We start from the raw sequence: 27,284 nt of genomic DNA on the forward strand, positions 1-27,284 counted from the left end.
TCCCAACGTGTGTGTGTGTGTGTGTGTGTGTGTGTGTGTGTGTGTAACAGGGAGATGGAGAGGGAGGGAGGGAGATTTTTTTTTTTTTGGTGTGGGCAGTGCATTCACCTGGCACAGAATTCAGAAGGAACACACACTCATCTGGTGAGGAGTTTCCTTTTGCCCTAGCAGCAGGTGTCCCTCCCCAGAGGCCACCAGTGTTACCAGTTTCTGAAGAAACTTTCTAGGATGTATTATTATGCATAAATATGACAATGCATAAATGTAGTCTTTAAAAACAACTCGTGGTCCCTTATACAGTGTTTTATACCTTGCTTTACACAGCCGTAGATCTTGAAGATGGTTGTATATTGGTCCCAAAAAATCTTCCTTCCTCTCCACTCCCTTCCTTTTTAATGATTGCATCATTTTTCTTTGTTTCAGTTGGTTCAGCACCACAGTCCCAGATGAGAAGTCTGTGCCAGTGATTTTTTTCCTTCTTCGTGTAGTCTTCCACATATCCCTTGATTTTTCTTCTTAAATTCAGAAAGTTCACCAGCCTGCTAGTATTTAGGTGTATATTTTTCTTAGGTATTTCCACTGAAACTCTTTCAGTTTTACTGCTGTGTCTATATTCTATTCATACTGCATTCCCTTTTTCTGGAGAAAAGACTTCTTATGGATATTTGGGTCTTAGTCTCTCCTTTTTTTCTGTGGCTTCATTTTTTTGGAGGGCTCATTTATTGCATTATATTTTCATTCTGTATATTGGGAGAATTCCTTGACTTGATCTTCTGGATGGTGGATTTATTTTTCATTCCATTCCATTCCAATATTTCTACTTTTCTATTTAATTGACATTTAACTTCACATGATAAGTTTAGCAATCATATTTTTGGACCTGCTTTCAGAATGTGATGTCCAAGCTGGTGATCTTAACTTAGGGCAGGAATTGACCACCTGCCCTAGTGACCTGGACTAAAGAGCCCCGACTTTCTAATCGGCACATGTGGGGCTGTGTTGCCTCTACTTTCTCGGGGAGGCACATGCTGTTGCTCCCAGCAATGAGGCTTGTTCTTGTGCCACCACTGGGTACATGCCTGTGTACATACAAGCATGTATGTACGTGTGCTCAAAGACTACAGTTGGTCGGCCTTTGTCCTGACTGAAGTTTGGGCTGAGTTGGGGTGGGGGCAAGCCCAACCATAGCCCCAACCCCCTTTGGTTAAAAAAAGAAGGTTATGAAAGAAGTTCTGGAGATGGGTTGTACACAGTGTGAATGTACTTAATTAACACCACTGAATTGGACACTGTGCACACGAAAGGGGCCACGTGCTGAACTGAGGAAGTAGGAAAAGAGCTGCCCTGCAGATGGAGCATTTCACAGCTGATCCAAAAATGCTCTTCCTCTTTTGTTCTCAAGTTGCAATCAAAACTCAGTGTTTGCTTCTGTTCTCAGCCACTGTCACTCCAGACCCTTCCCACGTTCAGCATTTCCCACTATGGCCCAGTTAGGTCTTGGTTGCTCAGCTCTGGCTGCATTTGATTTTTTTTTTTTTTTTTTGGGTAAATTTGATCCTATCTGCTGTATCTCTTCCCGAAATTCTTCATATATATATATATATATATATATATTTTATTGAAGGACAGTAGCCACCCCTGTTTTCTGGCTTTTTAAAAATGGATTTATTCTCATTTTGATATTTCTTTTGTCATTTCCTTGGAATTTGGAGTGACACAAGAGTCAAACCCAGGACTCAGCCCGTCACCGTGTGGACTTAGTGTCCCTCATTCCTGTCACTGGCAGGGCTGTAGCTGCCTCTCCAGCCAGTCTCTCTCCTCATCTGTGCCCCTTCCACATGACTTTAATAATGGCAGCAGCTATGAAATGGAGTGTTTGCTCTGGGCCGTCTATCATGTCAGAACTGATTGAATTGCTCTTTCATTTTGTACCCGCTGTGTTCCAGGCAGATGTTGTTCTATTTATGCATTGCCGCTTTGCAAGCCTCTCCCAAATGAAATAGGTTAAAACACACATTTATTCATATTTCTTGTGATTCTGTGCGTTGCCTCAGCTGTGTGGTTCTTGCTTGGAGTCTTCATGTGGTCATAAGAGAGCTCAACTGGACTGGATGCCTAAGATGATGCACTCGTGGCTGGCAGTTGACTCAAGTGACATCTCCATGTGGCTCAGGCTGCCCAGAGCATGGTGGGTGGGTCCCTAGAGGACGTGTCCTAAGAATGAGCATCCTAAGAGACAGGGAGTGGAAGCTGCGGGGCCACTCGAGGGCTCTGCCCAGAATTGGCCCAGCATCACTTCTGCGTTACTCTTTTGGCCAAAGCATTCACAGGGCCTGCCCAGATTCAACAGGGTGGATTGATACAGACCCCGTCTCTTGACGGGCAGTAGCCCCGTCACATTGATGGCATGTTCAATAGGGGATATTGTTATGGCCGTCCTTTAAAAATTACAGGCTGACATAGACACCATGCTGGAGAGAGAAAGGTAACTGATACCAGGTCCATAGCACCTCATACCGTATGTTTCAATGGCAAAGGCAGATAGGTAAACAGGCAATGATAGTGCAAATGATAAGTATTAGGAAAGCGCTAGGCACAGGGGCCTGATGAGAGCATTGTAGGGGATATCTAACCCACACTCCACAAGTGTTGGCAGGCTGGGGATGGAGAGGTCTTTGAGAAGGAAGGCATCTTAGTGGGGATACTTGGAGCTGAGTCTTGAAGCACAAACGGGCAGTAACTAGGTGAACAAGGAGGAAGAAGGCATCCCAGAGCTTCCATTTCCTCATCTGTAAAACAGGGATAATTTATCTGCCTGCCTCAGAGAGTAAGTGAGGGAAAATTGGTGAACTGCTCAGTCAAGCCCTGCGCAATGAGTAGGTTCTTCAACTCTCACTCCCATCCGTCTCTTCCCTTGTCTGACCTATCCTTCAGCACTGAACATAATCCTTTCTACATGCTCACTGGTGCTACAGATGGAGAAACAAAGGCTAGGATAAGTAACAGCAGGGGAAAGAATGATGGAGAATGGACAGAGTCCAGGAAAGGATCCCCGAAATGGAGTTGATGAGGCTTGTTTTGCTACCATCCCCTAAAGCAGCCCATCCATCACTCCATCACTCCTAAGGAGCACCCTACGAGCACACTTGATACAGAACCAACTGAGGGCCCTCAGAGGCCAGGCCAAGATTTCACAGAATCTGAAGGTAAACCCTACTTTTGCTGTAGTTTCACCTCTCAGCACATGGGCCAGCAGCAACTAATTACTTGTCAAACCTCACTCTCCCAGCAATGCTCCCCAACCCCCATCATGTCTCTGTTGAAAGTATTACATATGTAGCCCTCCCTTTTGGCCCTCCTGTCCCCTCCCCACGCCTTCCTTGCACTATTGCTTGTCCATGGGCTATGCATATATGCATATAAATTCTTTGGTTAATCTCTTCCCACCTCCCTCTAAACGCTTTACTTGCACTTTTGGAAGCTGTTACCTTCACACCAAAACCCTAGAAGAATGGGTTTCCTGCCTTTTCTGTGTGGACTCCTCCCTTGGTGTGGTAACACCATTGTGTTTAGGATTAAGCACAGCGTTTGGCTGACCGCCATTTGTGTCCTTCCCTTCCTTGGGGGATTTTGAGGACTCTGCTTTCCTGGGGCTTGAATTTCATAGTAAGATGAAATTCACTGGGTATAAATATCACCATCTGCTCTTAGTCACAGCCGACAGAGGAAAGGCGCTTGGGTCGTTGAAGACAAATGGTGATATCTCCTGCATTTTTGTCCTTGGCATTGACATTGATGACACTTCAGCATGGATGGAGATGGAGGAAGAGACACCGGTTCTACTGTCAACATTTTCTCTTTAGCTAAGGTTGATCAACCAGTCACAGAGTCCCCTAACTACAGTATTGTCATCCAGCCCACATTCTCTTCTGGGTTACACAGTCCTTCCTTGTTCTTTTGGATCTGAACACAGCTTTGAAAAAGCCATTTTGTTTTGTTTGGTTTTTCTAAATAAGTTTTAGTATGGTAGAGTAGAAACAGAGTGGCTTTAGAATCAGAGGTAATCTTTTTAATCTTTGCCAATTTGATGGGAGAAGTTTTAATTTTGTTGTTTACTATTGATGTTGAACAATTATTAGGTTTTTTTTTTTAAACAATATTTTCTTTTTAAAAAAAATATATTTTATTGATTTTTTTACAGAGAGGAAGGGAGAGGGATAGAAAGTCAGAAACATCGATGAGAGAGAAACATCGATCAGCTGCCTCCTGCACATCCTCCACTGGGGATGTGCCCACAACCGAGGTACATGCCCTTGACTGGAATCGAACCTGGGACCTTTCAGTCCGAAGGCTGATGCTCTATCCACTGAGCCAAACCGGTTTCGGCTGAACAATTATTGTTTATTGGCCATATTTATATCATTTGTCCATTTATGTATCAAACTTTTTAAACATTGGTTTTCAAAACCTTTATTATATTAGAGCAATCAACTTATATATGTTCAAATCCTTTTCCTAGTTTGCTGTTATCTTTTCATTTTTACTTAATTGTATCTTTTTGACATAGAGAAAAAAAATTGTTTAATCTGTTAGTCTTTTTTTTCTGTATGGATTCTACTTTTGGTTTTGGGTTTATAAAATCCCTTCCAAACACAGGATATTATATACTATTCATGTAAATCAGGAATCATCAAATGAAGGCCAAGAGGTCAAATCTAGCCAGCCAGCGGTTTTGTACAGCCCATGAGTTAATAATTTTTAAAACTTTTCATTTTGAAATAATTATAGATTCATAGGGTGTTATCAAAAAATGTGAATAAGAAGGTCCCAGGGGCCTTTTAGCCAGTTTCCTCCAATAGTAATATCTTGTATAACAATACCAGGAAATTGACTTTAATGCAACCCACAGAACTCATTCAGATTTCTCCAGTTCTACGTGCACTCATTGTGTTTGGGTGCATGTGTGTATTTCGTTCTGTGCACTTCTGTCGCGTGTGCAGGTTTCTGTATCCATCACCACCACAAACAAGGTACAGTCTGTCCCATCACTACAAGACAAATGGAGCTGTTAATGGTTTCTGGTCCTTTATGTTGGCTCTTCCCTGGAGCTGGCGGGCTCTTGAAATCCCGTGAGTGAAGCGGCTTGATTTTATTTCTCTGACCCTGGCGCAGCAGGAATTGTTGGAAGAGACACATGAAGGATTGCTCATGACCAGGTGCTGGTGAAGATGAGAGATTAATGGCGGGTGGGGTGGGGGTGGGGGGTCTCCTGTCCGGTAGGTGCCTGTTTAATGAAATCTCCTGTGACAAGCGGGCAGGTGGTGGAAGGCCACTGGCCTCTGCTCTGGACTCGGGGTGAGCCTCTGCTTGGCCACCCTCGAACCTCCCTAGGCCTGTTCTCTTGTAGAAAAACAGGGATAATAAAGGTCATCTCCTTTAACCTCCCCCGCCTTCGAGTTATTTTAAGGGTTAAATGAGACGTAATGTGTAATGCTTGCCCAATGCCTGGCAGAGAGTGTGAGCTTAAAACATTTAATTTCTTTTATCTTCCATGACTTTGAGATTGCTGTGAAAAGTATGGGTTTTGTCCCCAAATCCTTTAGCATTTCTTAGCCCCAAGAGTTTGCTTTTTATTTGGGGTTGTGCTGTGTTTTTGAGTTAACTTAGAGCCCAGGCTCCCGAGGCGCTCAGCTGGCCATCTTTTGCTCTCTGCTCTGCGGGTCATTGGTTCAGATGACCCAAGGAGGACCCTCTGGCCGTGTCGGAGTCCGGCCGTGGTGACAGCTGGTGGGCTGTTTGGTCCTCTGGCCTCCTTAAATGGACGATGGTGCAAAATTCCCCATGCGAGTTCCCACAGCGAGGGTTGCTGGCTTGTGACAGTGGAAAAATGACTGGAATCAGGTGTCAGTGAAGTGGATGACTGAAGGTGAGTGGGAGGAATCCGCTCAGGGAGGCAGCTCCCACCTGGGTACGCAGCGACCTTGCTTTAGGCCTTTGTGGGAACACGGTCACTTTGACAGGACTTCCCTCTTGTCCTAACCTCGGGCTCTGTGGATTTCAGGACAAGCACATAGGGCCGTTGAACTTGGGTTTACTTCGTTTTGTTAGAACTGCAGCATTTCTAATCCTCTGTAATTCACCTGTGTTTGAAACAGATTCCCTGGTATGGCCAGACTTTGTTTTTTTCTACCTAGAAAACATTCCTTAGCACTGATGGGCAACCTTTTGAGCTTGGTGTGTCAAACTTCGCCAAAAAACTGAGCATAGCTCGGGTAGTGTGTCACTTTGAGGAAAAAACTAACTCCAAGACTCTAGTCGCAAATGTTTCATCCTCAGGAGCAGCAAATGTTTCATCCTCGGCATGCGGCCGCGTGTCATCAGAAATGGCTACACGTGTCAGTGCTGACATGCGTGTCATAGGTTCGCCATCACTGCCTTAGAGTTTCTCAAGCCAATTTGACATTAATGCTGACCACACTTCTCATCTGTCCTTTCCTCCTCAGGTTCCATGGGGGGAGGGGGCCATTATAATAGCTCCCTTAAAGGATCCCTCTCTGATCTCTAATCTCTCCCCTTTTTATTTGTTCTGTGTGCTTTTTCTAAACTCTTTTAATCAAATCCTAATATATAATAAATCCTAATATATAATTTCTAAACTCTTTTAATCAAATCCTAATATATAAAAACCCTGGGTCATAATGACCAGTAACAAATGGAGGCTGACCAATCAGAAGTCAGTGCTGGCCCTGCCCCCAAGCAAGCGGTAAGGGGCATTCAGGCAGGCAGGCAGAGGGGTTAGGGACGATCAGCTAGGCAGACCAGTAGTTAGGTGTGATCAGGTAGGCAGACCAGCGGTTAGGGGTGATCAGGTAGGCAGATGGCCCCTCGCTGGGCTGGCCCCGCCCCCAAGCAAGCGGTTAGGGGCAATCAGGCAGGCAAGCAGAGTGGTTAGGGGTAATCAGGTAGGCAGACAGCCCCTCTCAAGGCTGGCCCCGCCCCCCAGTAAAGAAAGAGGGCGGCCCAGGCCAGCCAAGCCATTGAACCCCAGCATGTCGCCTACAGAGGGAGGCCACTGGTGGCAGGGGAGAGGGGGCAGCGCTGCACAGATGGCAAGCAGTGGCAGCGGCAGGGGTGGGGCCAGCTGCCTGCAGCCTGGGGAAGGAAAGCCCCGATAGGCCCTGATCTCAGGCCAGGCCTAGGGACCCTACCCAAGGGGTTGCAGATTGTGAGAGGGTGCAGGCCAGGCTGAGGGACCCCCCCCCACCCCGAGTGCATGAATTTTCATGCACCAGGCCTCTAGTTTATATATAATTGCCACTTACTTGCTTAAAAGCTAGCCATTGCCCAGGAGGTCCACCTCAAATTCTTCAGATCCCTCAGAGTCTGGAGCTAATCCCCGGTGGCTCAAGGTCTGTGGGGATGACGTTCTCCAGCTGTGCCTGCCGCACTTCTGGGACAGTTTTGCTGATGCAGTTGCCCGCCAGGAACGCCTTTCTCTCCCAGGGAGCGCTCGTCTCTGTTTACAGTGGGCTTTCACAGGCACGCTCCGGAATCTCCACACGGCCTACCTCGCCACCTGCCCAGTGCTCTTGGCATTAGACAGCGAACGCTGGTGTGTTCGTTCACCTTGTATTCTGTTTTCTTATGGCTGCAGAGCTGGTAGGAGAGCTGGAATTTAAACCCAGGCCTCTGCCATCCTATGAAGCCTTCCTCCCAGGGCAGACTTTTTCTAGACTCTAGCACAGCAGGTTTCTCCTTATGCATGTATTTATCACTTTATATCACGTTGCTGTTTGTCCTGGGTGAGTGCCACACCCCTAATACTTGATTCCTCCAGTGAATTCCTTATCAGCTTGCATTCCCCTGCATCTAGAATAGTACCTGGCCCTCAGTGGGAACTTGATCGGTGTTTGTTTAGATGAATAGGCGAATGAATAGATTTTTTTTTTTTCCATATCCTCCAATTTGTGGTTTGTGGGAGTATAGCATCCTGGTAATTAGGCTACTTAAATCTCCCATTTGTTGGAAAACATCTGTCTTTTGGTCTAATAGAATAAATAGAAAGTGATCATTACTTTATCACATTTCCTCCGCCATCTGAGAGACATGATCAGGTTTTTCATTACTTGGAGAAAGGTGCTTAAAACATTTAATTATGTATATTATAGAAATGTTTTTAGAATATTCCTATATATTTTTGTAATACATATATTATTCCTTTGAGCTAAATTTTGTCAAACCAACAGCTAAACCCAGGAGTGGCTTTGAGGAAAGTTAGCTCTCCTCCCACCATAGCATCCTTAACTAAAAAATAGTAATATTCTTCACTTTGGACAGTTGACATTTTTCTCTCATATGTGAAGTGTAAATAAAAGCATCTTGAGAAAGGCTTGCTGTTTACTGATCTCTTGTAAATTGGCTTCAAAACAGGCCTCCACGCCTCCCCACATAGATGCGTACCCAGAGCCACCTCCTTTCTGACTCTGTTTTAACCTCATAATTTATAGGCAAATAAGTTTGTAAGATTTTTTTTCTTCTTCATCCATTCCTTGACTTCCTTCCTTCATCTGCTTCTGTCCCTGTGCCACCTGTACTTGGTCTGAAATCCTTCCACTTGCCCTTGGGCACAGGGCTCGTTTCTGCCTTTGAGCTCAGGTGGGAGCTCAGACCGACCAGTGTTACGTGTAAGGCCTTTTTCTTTCATGTCCTTCCTGCCTCTTTTCTGCCTTCCCTGTCTGGTTACTTGTTGTGAAACTCTTTTGAGCAGTTCTGTTCTAGAATGTTTTAGCCCTGCTTTTTCTTTTACTTTTTACTGTTTAGACTGTGATCAGACTCTTGCTTGTTGAGTGCCTCCTCTCCCCCAACCCCAGTCCCCCCAGCAAGGAATCAAGTAACCATGGCAATAAAAAGGAGTCCCCACATCCAGTCTGAGCCCTGTCAGTAGTAACGTGGGAATTCGATCTGGAGCTGCCGGGTGGCCAGGTGGGTCTTGAGCCTGGAAACCCATCTGCACTGTGGGCGGGAGGCCGGTACGCCTCAGGCTTCTGAGAGGGATGCCGTGGGGAGACTGTCTCACAGAAAAACATCTTGGTGGTAAGGCGCAGAATCCAGAATCAATACAACAGCGTTTACTGCCACACAGCTGGTATTGGGAGAACCCGATGCATCCGGTAGGAGGGAAAAATGAAGGGAAATATTTCTTCAAGCAAGCGTAACCTATTGGGATATAGTCACATATTTCCTTCTAATTTAACAAGTTCTCAGCCCCGGTTCGTTTTAGGCTTGGGTTGAGGGTTTAAGGACATCCCCACCCCCAAAGGTAGGGCATATGTGTCACAGATGATGGAATGGGAGAGTATTCTAGAGGGCACTTTGAATTTGGGCAGTTCAAGGAATTGAAGTGTATATCTGTTTCCTCTTTTTAGTTTAGAGAGACGGTTAGAATCTGCAAGTGTCTAACTTTCTTTCCTCGCAGGTATTTTTAGGGCTCTAAAATGACAGGTTCTCTCTGAAGGAAGATTCAAACTTGCATGCTCACATGCAGAATTTGCCCATCATCCTGGTGCGAGGTGCCCATGGACCCCAGGGAAAGAGTCCCTGTTGTAGAGGCGCTTCAGATGATTTCTGAGGCCAGGACACCTTTAGTCTCGCTAAATGCGCAAGGCTCTTTTGAAGCACAGATGAGTGGTGTGGGAGTTGCTATTGGCAGTTGCTATTTGTGGTCGAGTCCTGCCCTATTCTGTTCCTCACTTGAGTGGTTCCTGTTTCTGAAAAGGTTTGGTCTGGGGTGATGATTCATCGACAGGCATTTGATCACCTCGTACACATTCAGCTTTGTATAGTATAGTCATTTGCCTAGGTCTTTGTTCTGAACACCAAAAATGCCCTTTCCTTTAATTTTTAAAAATTTATTTTATCTTGTTTTATTTTGTTTTAATCCTGGCACCCAGACTACATCCCAGACCATTTAAGTCAGGGTGGAGCCTAGGCATCAAGATTTTTTTTAAACTATTTTTTAAATTGGTTTTAGAAAGAGAGGGAGGCAGAGGGAGAGGGAGGTTGGGAGAGAGAGACATTGATGTGAGAGAGAAACATCGATCAGTTGCCTTCTGTAGGCACCCCAACCGAGGACTGAACTCACAACCTGGGCATGTGCCCTGATTGAACCAGTGACCTTTCAGTGCATAGTAGATACTCAACTGAGCCACACCGGCCAGCGCCTTCCCTTTAATTTTTCATGGGCATCTTATTTCATCAAACACTGAGTGTGTTTTGTATATTTAGGGCAGTGTCAGATGGCAGCACAAAAACATGTAAACTAAGACCAGGTATTGTAAGATGAACAAGTAGCACAGTTAAGAGGTATCGGAGACACATTCTCCTTGAATGTGTGTTTTTGGGGAGGTGTAACCCACCTCTTTAGAAAGCTGTCTGCTTGGGGTTTTGAGTCCCCCAGGTGGCATGCACATACTTAACCAGCAATAGAGGCAGAACCCACGTGTTGTGGGTCTTGGTTACCATTCAGCTAGGGACAAACTTTTGGAAATACCTCTCCTCCTTCGGTGGCAGTGATTTCTCAGCCTGGGATATTCATGCCATGGTCTCTGCCTTGCTTTTCCATGTGGCAAATTTACTCCTTCTTCTCAAGTTGCCCAGAATCCTTTGTTTGCTTCCTGCATTGTGCCTGGAGCTCTATTATAACCCTTTTGTGTTGCATCATAGTTAGAGGTTTTCGTGTCCACATGCCCGGCTAGGTTGAGTTATTTAGACACAGATGTCATACCTTTTTTGTTTGGTAGCTGTGTGTCGGCACTTTGGCTGATGTGTATTAGGTGTTCAGTGTGTACTTGAAGTAGTGGGTCCTCCTTAGAAGGGATGGAAAGGGATCATGTGTAAGTTCAGCTGAGAGTGGGGGGAATCTTTGCTCACAGGAATCACAAGAATGTCTTGAGAAGCGATTGCTAATCTGGAGATTCTTAGAAAAAGCTAGGAACAGACACTGGGTGGACACTTAGCCAAGGAATGTGAACTTGTGCTCTTTCATTTGGACCTCACTGTGATCTCATTGGAGGTGTTGTTTTACATCGGGCCAATGAGTGGATTTTACTTGAATGGCAGGTTTACTAATAGGAAAGCTAGGAAAACATTTTCTGTTCCAAACAACTTTATTAACTTACAAACAAAGCTTTAAAACAGGTGGTCTCTTAACCCGGGTCTAAAGAAGAAGAGTCTTCACCTCATAAGAAATGGTCCAGAATCTAAAGCAGGAAAATACGACTTTTCAGGGAAGATGCTAGAAACCACAGACTGCTCAGCCTTGGGAACTTAGAGATACTTGTGTAAGCATCCTTAGAGGTTTTGGAGAATATTTGAGATAGGGATTCCAGAGTGGGGGTGGGAGGGAAGGAGGACTGAACTTCCCACTAATAAGCAAGAAGGGTCCCATAACATAGGACATATCATTACGATGCATTAGGATAATTCTACAGAAATAAATCCCCACACCTTAAAACTTTATACTGTTTATCAAAACTATTTCCTATCTAGATTTTTAAAATGATATAGACATTTAAATAATTGTATATATTAGTCATCCTTACCGTGGTAATTAACGACTCCCGAAATTCAAAGGTTTGCAGCAATCATTAATGTCCAAGTCCCCCTACGTGTCGGTGGCTGCAAGTCAGTCGCTGTGGCTCTTTTCCACAAGACTCTCATTCTGAAGGATCAGCCCTGTTGGGGCCATGCCAGTTTCAAGGCAGAGGAGGGAGAACAAGAGAGCTGGTCGGATCATTCAGTGGCTCCTATTGGGTGAATGTCACATTCGCTTACGTGCCTCTGAGAAAGTCACACGGAAAGTCAGTGGAGTGGAGATGTGTCCTGCGGGCAGTCACTGGGCAATAGAGAGAATGTATAATCCTCTGAAGGGAGTTAATAATTGCAAACAACGATACCGTCTACCAGATAGTTTGTGTCCTCTCCTTGTGTCACTGAATTGTTCAGTAAATGATTTAGTAAATACTTTACATCCATTCAGATTCACCATGTTAAAAGTGTTTTGAATCGTTTTTTTCCATATTACGTGTATTAAAATTTTAGATTACTTTGGAGGGAAGCTTACTTGTTAGTAAAAGTTCTCTGACAACAGTTATGTGGCTGTTTACTTGTTTAGGTTTTCTATCTCAGCTTAACTTCACTTTGGCCATATACTCATATAGACTTCCAAGTTTATTAGCATAGTTATTCATAGCATATTTTTATAATTTATTTATTAATATATTTTTACTGATTTTAGAGAGGGAGAGAGATAGAAACATCACTGATGAGAGAGAATCATTGAACAGCTGCCTCCTGTACACCCCACACTGGGGATCAAGCCTGCAACCCGGGCACGTGCCCTTGACCGGAATCGAACCCGGGACCCTTCAGTCCGCAGGCCGATGCTCTATCTACTAAGCCAAACCGGCCAGGGCACATTTTTATAACTTACAGTCAGTCATACAGAGAGGTAACACTTAAGAGTTATTGCCTGCTCTTCCCCACCCCCTTTCTGTATTGATTAGGCTTCCTAAGTTTTCATTGATCTAATTTATCTCTTAGAAGAATAAAATTTTGGTTTTGCTTATAGCTTTTACTCTTCTGTTTTCAATTTGTGCTTTAATTTTTTATTCTTCCACTTTCTTTTAACTTTTAAATTCCCTCTTCCACTTATTTTAAGTGTAGATGTAGCCTAAAGTATTCTGTTTCATGGGATAAATCTTTTTCAAATGTACTATATATATGTGCTCTTGAGGACTATGCGTCTTTCTTTATATTTTGGTTTTCTTGTGTCTGAATGATGAGATAGTGCAGCTGGATGTATTTTTCAGTTTACTTGTGTCTGATGAGGTGTAATGTAGGTCTGTGAGTTGCCTCCCATCAGAACAAGTGAATTATTGGGTCCCCTGTGTTTCTACTGGATGTTAGAATTGTCTCCTTGGATCTTAGGTTGAGTTGAGTAATCAGCTGACAGATGGGTAGTGATTTGTCAGTGGGGAAAATGAGTCTGAAGAAAGCAAACCAGGTTCAGGGAAACTTGGCCTGGTTCCTCTCTGTTGGACCCAGTGTAGCCTGGCTTCCTTCTTGTTCTAGGTGCTCTCCCCATCTGCGTAGAGTCCACCCCTTCAGGATGTGCAGTCTCACCTGCTTTGCGCTTGGTGGACCTGCCCAGGGCAGCTGACCCAGTTGCCTTCACGTTGCTCCCATCTTTCTGTTAAATCTCTACCCACCATGGTTAGATGAAGCCATGTGGGCAGGGTGCCCTCTGCTGGTGGACCTCACATGCTGTATCTGCCTGTGCTTGACATCCCCTTGTTGATACAGCGAGACACTCTGGTGGTCTTGCTCTGCCCCACTGTCCGCCCTTCCACTCTCCCGTGCTCCCTAGACCAGGGGTCCTCAAACTTTTTAAACAGGGGGCCAGTTCACTGTCCCTCAGACCGTTGGAGGGCTGGACTATAGTTTTTAAAAAAAAACTATGAACAAATTCCTACGCACACTGCACATATCTTATTTTGAAGTAAAAAAGCAAAACGGCAAAAACACCCGGTGGGCCGGATAAATGTCCTCGGCGGGCCACATGTGGCCTGCAGGCCGTAGTTTGAGGACGCCTGCCCTAGACAATTGCATTTACAAGTTAGAGTGGATGTGAGGAGTTCAGGACATTTGCTACTTCTTAGGCAACCTTGCTAATGTACGTACCCTCAGTGCCACGGGTTAAAGATACCTCTTAGTTCTTTTCTCAGTTGTGTCCCAATCATATCCAGTAGAAAATCTTTGAAAGTTTTGGATTCCACCCTTTCCTAGTTTCCAGTCTGGTACAATTCCAGCCACTGTTTCTCTCTTTCTTTTCCTTCCTTCCTTCCTTCCTTCCTTCCTTCCTTCCTTCCTTCCTTCCTTCCTTCCTTCCTTCCTTCCTTTCTTCCTTCCTTCCCTCTTTCCCTCCCATTCTCTAGGTTGTTAGGTTAGGACCTGGAGGGTGGAAAGAGGGAGAGAGCAAAGGCTTGTGCCCAATTCACTGACTTTATCTAGACGAGAGTCTAAACTTGTGATTTTGAGTGTGTAACATTCTAATTGGTGAACACAATCATTTCCTGGTCATTGTGCCATTGGGGTTTTTCCAGAGTTCACTCTGTGTTCTTTGCTGTTAGGAACATCTTTGAACAAAACATTTTTGGGATTTTTCCTTTGAATTTATTCTCCAAAGTGGGCCTAACTATAAAACTTTATGATGAAGTCAGCAATCAAGAATATTCTGTTCAGCTTAGCCAGTATTGCTCAGTGGTTGAGCGTTGACCTATGAACCAGGAGGTCATGGTTTCAATTCCTGGGTTGCCGGCTCGATCCCCAGTGGAGGGCATGCAGGAGGCAGCCGATCAATGATTCTCTCTCATCATTGATGTTTCTATCTCTCTCCCTTCCTCTCTGGAGTCAATTAAAGTATATTTTTAAAAAATAAAAAAGAATACTCTGTTCAGTTTGTGTAAGATATATTCATTCTTCAAGCATCTCTATGTGCTGGCAGGAGCTGGGGTGGGGTGGGGAGGGGTGGAGGAGGTGAGGCAAGTCAGGTATAGTCTGCACATTCAGAGACCTCTCGTCCTCCATAAGGATGCCTTCAGAGGCTTTTCAAGCTCTTCTGAAGTTATTTTCTTGTGATGAGAACTTTTAAGATCTACTCTCTCAACAGATTTTGAATATGCAATACAGTGTCGTTCACTATATTCAACAATGATTAACCTTTTTCAAAGAGCACTCTGGCTGCAGTGGGAGGACTGACTGTGGGAGAGCAAAAATAAAACAGGAGGCTTTTGTGCTGAGCCAAGAGGATCTTTCACTTCTCAGATTCTGTCGGTCACAGTGGTCTGAAGGTGCTGCTCCCCACACCACCTGCGCTAGCCTCTGTCTCTCAGCGCAGCAGATCCATTGCTGGGCGACTCTGAGGGCAGGGGAACCGGGGCCCTTCCGTCCACCTCACCCTCTGCCCTCTCCTCCCAAGATTTTCATCTTTTCTCTCCACACGAGGACCATATTTTGAGGGGAGTCCTTTGGGGAACACCTTTAATTAAGACCCCAAGAAAAATGTTAGCTTTTCTTGGCTGGCCTCATGTTTCCCCAAATGGATGTATGGCCAGAGAGTGGAGATGAGGGGCCAGGTTGGGTTGGGAAAAGCCACCTTAAGGGGATTCAGTTTGATAAGAACCTAGAACTAGGAACCAGAAACCTGGTTCAACTCTTAGCATAGCAATGACTAGTGTCGATACATTTGAACACGTTACTTACTCTTTTTGGATCTACTTCCTCATCAGCAGAGACCATGTCTGTCCTGCTAACCCACGAGGCCCATGTGGGGTGCAATAAAATAAGAATGTGGAAGCACTGTGTCCAGAGGTGCCATGGAAACTTGCGCTGGTAGCACCCCTTTTCAGGAAACTACAGATGCTGGTAGCTTGGTGCTGTTTGTATGAGCTCAAATAATTGTCTGTGAAACACCCGCAGCAGGAGTGCGAGTGTTTTCCTTGGTCACACAGCCCTCCGAGGAAAGAATGTGCAGTGTGCCACGGATCCGGAGGACTGCCTCTCCCCTCCCTCCCCCACTAACTGGTTTGAGACATAGTTCACGTCCCACTGTCTGGCCAAAACATTTCAGACTTTGTGTGGGCTGTTCCTGGAAGGTTATTGGCTGAAGTCCCCATAGCAAAGGTTAGGGAGGTTGGCTGGGAGTCACCGGGAGAGCTGCAAACAGTCACACACACACACACACACACACACACACACACACACACACACACACGGTACAATTACAGTTGTTGGGGACTCACAGTGTTTGCAGATGTTATACATGTAAATTATTAAAACTGTGACAATTGCTTCAAAGTTTTGAGAGGGGAGTGACTAATTCTGCCAAGGAGTGGGTGAAGAAAGGGTTCCCAGGGGAAGGGGAATTTGAGCAGATGCCTGTGTGATACCTGGAGACCTGTACATAAAAACGAGGAGGGGGCTTTGCAGCAAAGATCAGGGGTGCGAGACAGCCTGGTGGATTCCGGGAGCTGGTGTGGTGAGAAATGAGGCTGCTAAGATGGGTCCAGGCCAGACTTGTGGAAAACTGCTGTGTAAGCTGCTTGGTTTATCAGAGTAAAGATGTTGAATTCTTCTTGTGCAATATTTCGCCACCGATAGAGCCATTCTGGGGCTCGGGGCCCTAGTGTTGAAGAGATGTTAGGGTGGGTCCCTGCAGTGCCAAGCACAGTGCCTGTTTAAATATTTACTGAAATGGTGAAAACATGACAGTTATCTCGAAGCTTCAGAGAAGGTGTCTCTCTGAGATCCCCAGATACCCCGTGCTCTGTGGTGTCAGCATGCCGAGAAAGCAGGCAGAACCAGCTGGCGGCTGCTGCAGCCGGGCTTGCAGTCACGTCCACAACCAGAGCAGCTGCCGAGGGCGAAGTGGAGGTGGGGTCCATTCTCAGGAGCACCTCCTGTGAAAATGGTACCCTTTCAGTAGCTACAAAATATTTTTGATGTCACGTAATCGAGTGTGTGATTAAATTATCGGAGTTGGTGACATTGCCCTTGACCCCAGGCCTTGCTTCCCTCTGTCTTGTCCAAGCCCTCTCTTCCCACATGTCCCAGGATTAGCTGGAGCTCATGAATATGATCACTAGGTTGACCTCTAATTTCCTGTGTGTTCTGTAATCTGGGGGCTCATATCCAGCCTGCAGACAAGAACAGGGGTGTCTATAAAAAAGAAGGAACTCTTACCATTTGCAACAGCATGGATGGACCTGGAAAGCTTTATGCTAAGCGAAATAAGCCAGTCGGAGAAAGATAAATATCGCATGATCTCACTCATATGTGGGATATAATGATCAACATAATTTGATGAAGAAGAATAGATCCAGAGACAAATGGCAGGGGCGGGAGGGGGTTGGAGAGCAACTGAAGGACTTGTGTGCATGCATGTTAGCATAACCAATGGACACAGACACTGGGGCGGTGGGGGCTTGCCTGGGTTGGGAATGGCTGACGGGGGGAGGGTGTCAGGAGAAGGCATCTTCCACCCCCATCCTGGGCTCTGAGACCCGTGGGTCAGGAATGTTTTCTGCATTCCTGATCAAGGCACTTTCCATGGCGCCACCTCGCTTTCTTGCCATGTTCCTTAGTGTTTGTCTCCTGGTGATGATAGCAAAGTGACATTCAGAGGTTTTTACATCTAGGCAAGGCTTTGTTCTGTTGTCAAATCTTAAAACCAAAGAAAACTGTAAGATTGCACCTTTTTGGATATTAGGGACATAATTTATTCAAATAGTTTCCTGCTAGGGCCTAAAGAGAAAGAAGTCCATAATTTAAAAAAACTTGCCTTCTCTTTTTTTTCCTGGCATTTGCCCACAGCCCCCATTCCACCCCTCCCGATATATTTTGATTGTGGAAAAATTTTAAACATTTACAGAAAAGGAGAGAATTGTATAATGCACTTGCAATTACCAGCTTCAACAATTATCAACGATGGGGCATCTTATAGTATCTATATCCCCACCTACCCATCCTTAATTATTTTGAAGCAAATCGAGACATCCTATCATTTCATCCATGAATATTTTAGTATATATTTCTAAAAGATGAAGACTTTGTAAAACCTTAATACTTCTGTTAGCACACCTAATAATTTCTTTTCTTTCTTTTTGAGAGAGAGAGAGAGAGAGAGAAAGAAAGAGAGACAAGATGGGGAGGGGAGAGAGAGAGAGAGAGAGAGGGGAGAGAGAGAGAGAGAGAGAGAGAGAGAGAGAGAGAGAGAGAGAGAGGAGAGAGAGGAGGGAGAGAGAGAGAGAGAGAGAGAGAGAGAGAGAGAGAGAGAGAGAGAGAGAGAGAGATTTGCTGTTCTACTTATTCATGCATTCATTGGTTGATTCTTGTATGTGCCCTGATTGGGGATCAAACCTGCATCCTTGACATACAGGATGATGCTCTAACCAACTGAGTTTCCCAGCCAAGGCCCCTAAAAATTTCTTAATATCATCGAACAGCTGACCACTATTCAAATTTTCCTGAGTGTCTCAAAATCTTTTAACATTTTATTTTAATCAGGTTCCATTGTAATTTTTTATAAGTCTCTTAAGTTCTTAAATTTTTTTACATCTCTAGGTTCTCCTATCTCTATCTCTTTTTTTCTTTTTTTATATATTGAAGAAACTGGGTTTTTAGTTCTCTTTAATTTCACATAGTAAGGAGTTTGCTGACTGCATCCTCATAATATTGTTAATATCTTCCTCACTCCTCTGTATTTCCTGTAAATTCGTCTTGTGTACAGAGATTTGTTCAGGACTCAGATTCAGGTTTTTGACAATGGTACTTCATAGATAGTTTTGTGAATGAGCTTCTTTCAGGAGGTACAAAATATTTAGTTGTCTCTTCGTGTTGGTTAATTGAATTTTTAAATGTGTCAAATATTTTAGAGAGTTCAGGTCCCTTAATGTTTACTTGGGCCCAGGTGGTAGGTGAGAAAGTGGGAAAGAGTTTGTGATGCGCTCACCAAGTTCTTTCGCTGTTGAGGTCTGATGATGGTGGGGTTTTATATTCTGACTGAACTATTTGCTTCTGTTGGTTCCTCCATTCTTTGCTGGAAGATGAATCAGTGTGAATCTGGTGTAGAACTCGGCCATGGCTTGTTTCTCTTGGTCATAAAAGAACTGTTCACTTAAGAAACGTTATGTAAGGAGAGGCTCAGATTCTTTGAAAGTTTTGTTTGTTTGTATTTAGAGGTGTTTATTGGTTTGATTAAATTAGCTACTTTTGCTGATATTCTCCAGATGTATGTTTTCATTTAATTTGTAAGGTGATTTTTTTCTTCTTTCAGGATCTCATTTTGCCCAACGGTGGAACTCCAGCAGGCACTTCGAGTCCAGCTTCTTCATCTTCTCTTCTCAACAGACTTCAGCTTGATGACGACATCGATGGTGAGACCAGAGATCTCTTTGTCACCGTTGATGATCCCAAGAAGCATGTCTGTACAATGGAGACCTATATCACGTATAGGATCACCACCAAAGTAGGTCCCTTTATTATCTTGTGCCCATGTTGATTGGTCTTGGAGAATGAGAGTCCTCCTCCATGATTCTGCCTTTACTTTCTCTCTCCTTTTGTACAGTTCTGTTCCCCTTTTATAATTGTGGGTATGGCTTTCTGAGAGAGTAGATATATTCAGAGTAAAAGGATTATATGTAAGTGTTTTTAATCATAAAATGAAGGAGAAATTGTGACTACAGTCTTTCAAAGAAAACTTTAATCCTTATATAGTTGATTCTTCAACAACATGGGTTTGAACGGTGTGGGTCCACTTATGCATGGATTTTTTTCATTAAATACTGTATAGGTATTTTCTCTTATAATTTTTGTAATAAAATTTTCTTTTTTCTAGATTTATTGTAAGAACACAGCATATACTACATGTAACATACAAAATATGTGTTAATTGACTGCTCACATTATTGGTTAACAGTAGGCTATTAGTAGTTAAGTTTTTTGAGAGTCAACAGTTATATGGATGTGTGTGCGGGGCTCAGCACCCCCTACCCCTGTGATTTTCAAGGGTCAACTCCACTTTCACTTATTTTCTATCATGATACTATTTAACGTATTATTATCACATTGCATTTGAAACTTATAAATCATTGTGTTAACCTAAATCTCTGTGATGATGTCATGATTATAATTTGGTATAATTAGACTTGATGGTAGGGGGAGAAGGAGTAAGAGAAGGATGGAAACTAATAGTTATAGACTTTCTGCTATGTGCCACTGTGATGTTACTGCCTTGTCCTCTCACACCTGGTTCACATTTGAACATTTGTCACATACACATGCCCTCACACAGTGTTCCCCCATTGCCATTGCCACTGGGTACCTACTGCTTCCCAGGCACTATGGGCTAGGTGCTTGGGTGTGTATTATCTCCTCAGAAGTCCTAGGTTGATATAATGTATTCCCATGAATTATTTCCAGTTACTTATTTTTTCCCCTCGGGTCAGCTTATTTTTTAACCTGCAGTCAGTGAAATGCAAAACCTGTTTTTCTTGAATTTGTGCTCTGAACAGCTGGATGACAAGGTGACCGCCTTGCTGCACAGCGATGCTTGCCTCCCTGGATGTTTTCCCGCCTCCACGTTACTTCGGCCCTGCCGTTCACCGCCCACATGCTAATCCTGCAGGGCCTTGTTCCACAGGCTACCCCACGAGCTCTCTCTTGTGCCTCTTCTCTTTACTTGCTTCCTTGCCCTTTCTCATTGTGGTCTTATTTCTATTCCTTTTCCTGGGGCTGTTTGATTTCCAGTAAGTCAGATGATGTTTCAGTATAACCTTTTCCAAGTTCCAATCCCACATTTTCATTTGGCTGCGATGTTAACACCTCCAGGTAAACTTGTTGCAATATTAAGTTTTACTTATTACTGTCAATTCCACTTCTGATCTCAGACCAGAGTCTTTTTCTCTTCCTGTTCCAAATAGCGACACCAGGTTTAATGTCTGGGTGATGCATCTGGAGCCTTCTTTCTGAAGGTTGTGTTAAAGGATTCGTAGAGAAGTGCGAGGATGAGAGAGAGAGGACAAACAGGAACACAGGGTCCCAATCACCAGATCTTGTCGCAGGGCCCCTACTTCTACTGAGGTTCTCAAGCAAAGTTAGTGGTCAGAGGACAAGGTCGTACATATACTTACTCTATTACTTTGAGCTTTGATTCCCAGTCCTACTTCAGATCCCTGATGACCAAAGCTGGACAAAGTACAGAGCTGCTTTTGTCTGAGCTCAATGAGCCTAAGGATTCGGTTGGTTAGAGTGTCGTCCCGATATGGCAAGGTTGCAGGTTCGATCCCTGCTCAGGGCACATGTAGGAATCAAACAGTGAGTTTGATTAAAAAGTGGAACAACAAATCTCTCTGTCTCTCTCTATCTCTATCTGTATCTTTCTCTCTTTCTCAAAATAAATACATAAAAATTTAAAAAAGTAATGAGTCTAGGGCTGAGAGACAGTGTAGGCAAAGTGAATCTAAGTCGTGGGTTTCTTATCTCTCTAATGGCGGAGAGATCTTTTCAGGGCAGGCTGAATTGGCGATTTTCTTGGCTGGCTCCTAGAAAGTAACATCATCGTAATAGTTAATTATTGAGCACTTATCATGTGCTATACTTGTTTGCAATAGGAACGCTTTAAATTTTATTTTATATAAGTAATATATGCTCATTGTAGAGAAATTGGAAAATGCAAGCAAGCTAAAACAGTGAAATAAATTATCTATAAGCTCTCTAGCCAGAAATAATCACAACTTTAGGAACTATTTGTTTCTATTCATTTACAAAAATGAGTATTTTACATGCTGTCAATTCACTTACTATTTTGTAAATGTCTTTCTATGCTAACAAATGCCAGTAAACATGCTTTTATGCTGTCATTTCTGAGTCTGCAATAGTGCTCTGCGGTATGGATGAGCTGTCACTTATTTTGTGCTAAGTGCTTTAAATGTATCATCAGTTATCCTCACACGCAATGAAATAGGTACCGGTGGTATTTTTATTTTGCAGATGAGGAATCTGAGTCACAGAGATAGTAAGGAAATTGCTCAGACATGCAACTAACATGTGGTGAAGCAAGAACTTGGATTCAGGACATGACATGATTTTTAAGAGAGGATTCCCTCCCACCCCCACCCCTCACCCCCGCCTTCCCCTGCCTACCCAAGCACTGTGGTTTACTGCCGCAGCTGCTGACACTGACGATGATGTGGAAGCAGACTGGAGGTTAAAAGCCATCTTCCTCTTGTCTTTTACCCTATCACCAGCCATTACCAACACTTATGCCCCAACTAGTTTTTCTTTTCAAATGCCTCAGTGGTTCAACAGGCTGAATCTTGCTGAAAGATCAGCTATAGATGAGGATTACAAAATAAACGTAAGATTTAATGGCAAGAAGGTCATTGCTGACTGTGGGAGAGCAGTGCCATTGATGTGGTGGGGTCGAGCCCAGTTTGCAGTGGGTTAGGGTGTGAGAGGAAAGAAAGGCATTGTGAGTGGTGGTAGTCTGGCAATGAAAGCGAGTCTAGGGAAAGAACAATAACTGGAGGGGGATGTGAATTGGAGGGGGGTGGGCTTCTTGTTTGTTTTTTAAGGATGGATGAAACTTGTTTAAGTGCCAGGTGGCCAGTGTGGAAGGAGAAGGAGACATTGGGTTGAAGATTGGAGAGGAGAAAGCCACTGAGGAGGTAGTACCCTGAGCAGAAGTGGAGGGAGGGAGTGGCCTCTAATGAGGGAGGTGGACTTTTCTCATTGTTTCTGGAGAAAGGAGGGGAGTCTTTTTGTGGCAGAAAGTTGTGGGTTCTTTGCTTATAGCTGCAGTTTTCTCTGTGGAGAGGTATGAGGTCTTCTACTGGGAGTGATAGGGAAGTTTTGAAGTGGGGCTTACGAGTTCTCAAAACTTGTTCAGCTTTGTATTAACTGACGTGGAAAATGAGGAGGAGAGGTGATTAAGGAAGTAAGGAAAGATTGCCTGCCAGTGTTGAGGGTCCAGTTGGGGAATTTATTGTGTTGACCAGTGTGTTTGCCTGACTTTGTTTTTCCTTCAGGAATGTGCTCACACGCCCGGGGCCATGTGAGCAAGAAGTGGATGGTTGCATTTCTGCGAGAGCTGTGGGATGGACAGTGGGGAAGGGGCATATTGGCAAATCAGAGGCCCCGGTGATGGTCCAGGGAATTGACGCTGAGTAAGGAAGGAAGAAAAGACACTCTTGGGGACTGTAGGTCCCAAGAGGCTGAAAACCCCGGGAAATGGAGCCTGCTGGGGGGCTCTTTGGGGTCTCAAAGAACATCCTTTCCAGCTGTCTTCTAACTGTGGGGGAGACCCAGAAGGCTCTTTGGGGTCTCAAAGAACATCCTTTCCAGCTGTCTTCTAACTGTGGGGGAGACCCAGTGGTGTTTTGGGACTGCTCATGCGCAGAGTTCCTCAGGCTACCTGCTCTCAATATTTCCATGATCCGTATGCCTGAAAATTTGTGGGCAGTGATTTGTTCTTCTGATTTAAGTATTCTTCCCCCCACTCCCCACTCTAATTCTACAGTGCTAATTCCTTTGGGGAGTCTTCCAGTAAATCACAAAAACCTCAGTTAAATGAATTTCCCCCCATCTTCCCATCCTTATACTCCATCATAGGAGAAGCTTGTGTCTCATGGGATAAGCTAACGCGAGGGACGCTGAAAAGGGGAAAAGATGCAGGAGGAGTTAGTTGGGGTCCAGTCCAAGGCTGAGTCCTTGAACTGCACGATTTTACCCAGACTGTGTGAGCACAGCTTTTGGGGAGGGTGAAATCATAATTTTCAGTGCCAAAACCTTTAACAGCTTTTTCTTTGATGAATAACTCTTTCCTATGTGTGTTAAAGATATTCTCGGTGGTGTGGTTAAAACAGACTTTTGGCTTTAAAGGGTAATTTTACAAAATGTAGCTTGAGCCATTTTTATTTCGTACTTTAATACCTGAGAAGTGTGACTGTCATACAGTTGTTACCCCTATAGAGAAGATGGTTTGGCTGAGACAACTTTAGTTTGGGCAAATTAATGTGTAAAAATCTTGTTTTCCTGTAAATTAATTTAATTTCACTTAACATTGATTTCCATTATCAAAATGCTACAATCACATTTCAGAAAAATTAAATTCAGGAATGGTGATGAGAGAAATATTTTTATTCCATACAATGACATTTTGGTATTGTTTACTTGTAGATTTTTTTTTTCTTATCATCTGAAATACAATGTAATTTCAAGGTTATGGTTCTGGCCAGAATATGGCAAATGAGGCAAAACCTTTCCTATTTTTATCTAATCTGGCTCCTAAATGAGCTGATGGCCTGTTCTTTCTACTTTCTGCTTGTTTGTGTCCCCCCTGCCTTTGGCAAAACTTGTGAACATATTTATCAGAAAGTGGAGATGTAATTCCTTTTCACAGATTCCCAGATTCGGATTCAGTAGCAATATCTCCAGTGGAATGATTCGGATAAAAGAAATTCTCAAACTGAAGCTTGGAGGAAATGAATCAAATGTTTCTGAACACAATTCTGAGGGATAGTTGAGGTCCGCTTCCTGAGGGTGAAAAACAAAACAAAACACACTCACGGGTGGACCTTTTCATTCTAGGTCCTTGAATTTTTAACTGGGCCCTGTGGCCCAGACCCCCTTCCGTGTTGGTAGACCCTGCCCTTTGGCTGTGTGTTCGGCGGAAGGAAAGTGTGTTCTTGTCCAGTCTAGTTATTCACAGTTTTTTTCCTCCCCTTCTGCCCAGATTGGCTCCTGTTCTCTTATGCTTATTTTGCTCCATTCTTCTCATTCGCAGAGTACCCGGGTGGAGTTTGACCTGCCAGAATATTCTGTTCGTCGAAGATACCAGGATTTTGACTGGCTGAGGAACAAACTGGAAGAATCACAGCCCACTCATCTCATTCCCGTAGGTACTAAGTCACTATAGCTTATTACTCACTTTTCCTGCATTTTCTTCCCTGAGACTGTCCACTCAACTCTCACCCCTTAAATTATGGGCAAACTCTGCCTTACATTTTAGACCAGATTCACCCATCAAATGTTTATGGATACTGTGTAAATATATATTACCCTTTGGGTTTTGGTTTCTTTTTAAAAAAATATTTTTATTGATTTTTAGAGAGAGAGGAAGGAAGAAGGAGAGATAGAAACATCAATGTTGAGAGAGAATCATTGATTGGCTGCCTCCTGCACGCGCCCCACCCCCCCTGCCACTGGGGATTGAGCCCAAAACCAGGCATATGCCCTTGACCGGAATTGAACCCTGGACCCTTCAGTCCGCAGGCCAACATTCTATCCACTGAGCCAAACCAGCTAGGGCTGGGTTTTGGTTTCTGATTTGCTATATAGTATGCCGGTTTCTTGAGTGGGATGGGGTAGTTCTTCACTTCCATTATGACAATTTTAAAAAAATAAATCTTTATTGTTGAGAGTATTACACATGCCCCCCTCTTTCCCCCTTTGACCCCCTATAGCCCGCCCCCAGCCCCTGCCCCAGGTCTTCACCACCCTATTGTCTGTGTCCATGGGTTATGCATATATGCATACACGGTCTATGTTGATTACCTCCCAACTACCCACCCACCCCCGCCTTCCTCCTAGATTCCGCACTCCGTTCCATGCTTCCATGTCTCTGGATCCACTCTGTTCATCAGTTTATTTTGTTAATTAGATTCCACATATGAGTGAGATTATGTGATGCTCGTCTTTCTCTAACTGACTTATTTCACTTCCATTATGACAATTTTTGAAGTATGGAGAGTTTTAGTTCCCATTTGCTGCCCCTTTAAAGTCTGCTTCCCCTTCCGAGACTCTGTTCCTGAGGTTTGGACAGCTGCCACCAGGTGCAGAGTGCTGCCTCCGCTCGCAGCTGCTGGGCTTTCTTTAGACGTGGGTAGTAATTCAGGGAGCAGCAATCTGGCACACGATCCACTCCACCAGTTTTCCGTTTAAAAACACAAACCCAAAGCCACCTTACTTTTATTTATTTAAGCAGCATAATATTTATCTATTACTTATATCTGCACATTTTAAACCGGAACCAGAGTAAATAAAACAGAAAAGACTACTTAAAATGAGCATACTCATTGAGTGCTTTTCTGACTCCATTTATTTTTAGTGTAGAGGTAATAGCTGTTTACATTCCAGATGTTTCTTGGGGTTTTGGTGGCTTCAGGGCCAATTTAGGTCATAAACCTCTTCAGCGGGGCTTTCTCTTTCAGTAATAACCTTGGTTGAATAACTTCTTAGCCCTACCAATTTTCCTGTTACCACTGCTGCTTCTAACGCTTCTTTTCCACACATGGGTGGGGAGGCCTGAATATACGTGACACTCTGGTGGTTTTCAAGGCAAAAGCAGTCATGTTGCTAGTGCTGTGATGGGAATGATGGGAGATGGCTGGGCCTCTGTTCTTTCTCAGAGACCTACCCCACCCCTACCCCTACCCCCCACCTCCTCCACCCTTCCGCTCTCCAAGCCTGGAGTTTGGCTTTTCTGTCTTACAATCACTTAAAAATGTGCCCAAAGAAAAAACTATAGCTTTGAAACCATTGGAACTACTCCTTAAAATAGAATCTTTAAAAAAAAAATCTTAATTTGGCAAAATTGGCAGCTAGCGAATTTTTATTTTTTTAATTTATTTTATTTTATTTTTTAATTTCTTTATTGATTAAGGTGTCACATATTTGTCCTCATCCCTCCATTCCCATCCCCCCCCTCCCCACGCATGCCCCAACCCCCTGTTGAACTTAACCGTTGGATAGGCTCATATGCATGCACACAAGTCCTTTGGTTGAACTCTCCCCCTCTCCCCCACCCTCCTCTATCCTCCCTCTGAGGCCCGATAGTCCGATCGATGCCTCCTTGCTTCTGGTTCTGTTCTTGTTCCTCAGTCTATGTTGTTCATCATTTCCCCTAGATGAGCGAGATCATATGTCACTAGATATATACTTATAAGAACTGAATGTGAGACGAGCAATAATAGTTATGCTGACAGGCAAATGAATCAGTCTGTAGCGAGCTTCCCCCTGGACCAACAGTTCTTTTGAGACCCAATTTCAATGTCCAGTAGTTCCTTATGTGTACATGTCAGCACTGACCCCTCAGCTCTGGATGGTGGACTAATGGTGGTAACGGAGGTCCGACTCCCTCTGGTTTGGTCTCGGCGAACCCAGGGGCACGGCTTCACCCGGACTAAGGGGCACGTGGCCTCACCCGGATCTAGGTGTACGAGGCCTCACCCGGACCCAGGGACACATGGTCTCCCCCGGACCCAGGGGCACGTGGCCTCACCCGGGCCTAGGTGTACGAGGCCTCACCCGGATCCAGGGACACATGGTCTCGCCCGGACCCAGGGGTGCGTGGCCTCTCTCAGACCCAGGGGCACGTGGCCTCACCTGGACCTAGGTGCATGAGGCCTCACCCGGATCCAGGGACACATGGTCTCACCCGGACCCAGGGACGCTTGGCCTCCCCCAGACCCAGGGGCACGTGTCCTCACCCGGGCCTAGGTGCATGAGGCCTCACCCGGATCCAGGGACATATGGTCTCACCCAGACCCAGGGACGCTTGGCCTCTCCCAGTCCCAGGGGCACGTGGCCTCACCCGGGCCTAGGTGCACGAGGCCTCACCCGGATCCAGGGACACATGGTCTCGCCCGGACCCAGGTGCACGTGGCCTC

General features: G+C 44.5%; 1 protein-coding gene across 4 annotated transcripts in view; it reads left to right on the top strand.

Moving 5' to 3' along the window:
• Positions 1-27,284, top strand: part of SNX30 (sorting nexin family member 30) — a 111,109-nt gene that overhangs the window by 15,212 nt on the left and 68,613 nt on the right. For all 4 annotated transcript variants that reach the window (XM_008141788.3, XM_054726755.1, XM_054726754.1 and 1 more), the window contains exons 2-3: positions 18,893-19,084; positions 24,401-24,511. In XM_008141788.3, the coding sequence (XP_008140010.1) occupies positions 18,893-19,084; positions 24,401-24,511 (303 nt within the window). The remainder of the gene's footprint in view (positions 1-18,892; positions 19,085-24,400; positions 24,512-27,284) is intronic.

This window comes from Eptesicus fuscus, chromosome 15 (genome assembly GCF_027574615.1).
Source record: "Eptesicus fuscus isolate TK198812 chromosome 15, DD_ASM_mEF_20220401, whole genome shotgun sequence".
Classification (NCBI taxonomy): Eukaryota; Metazoa; Chordata; class Mammalia; order Chiroptera; family Vespertilionidae; genus Eptesicus; species Eptesicus fuscus.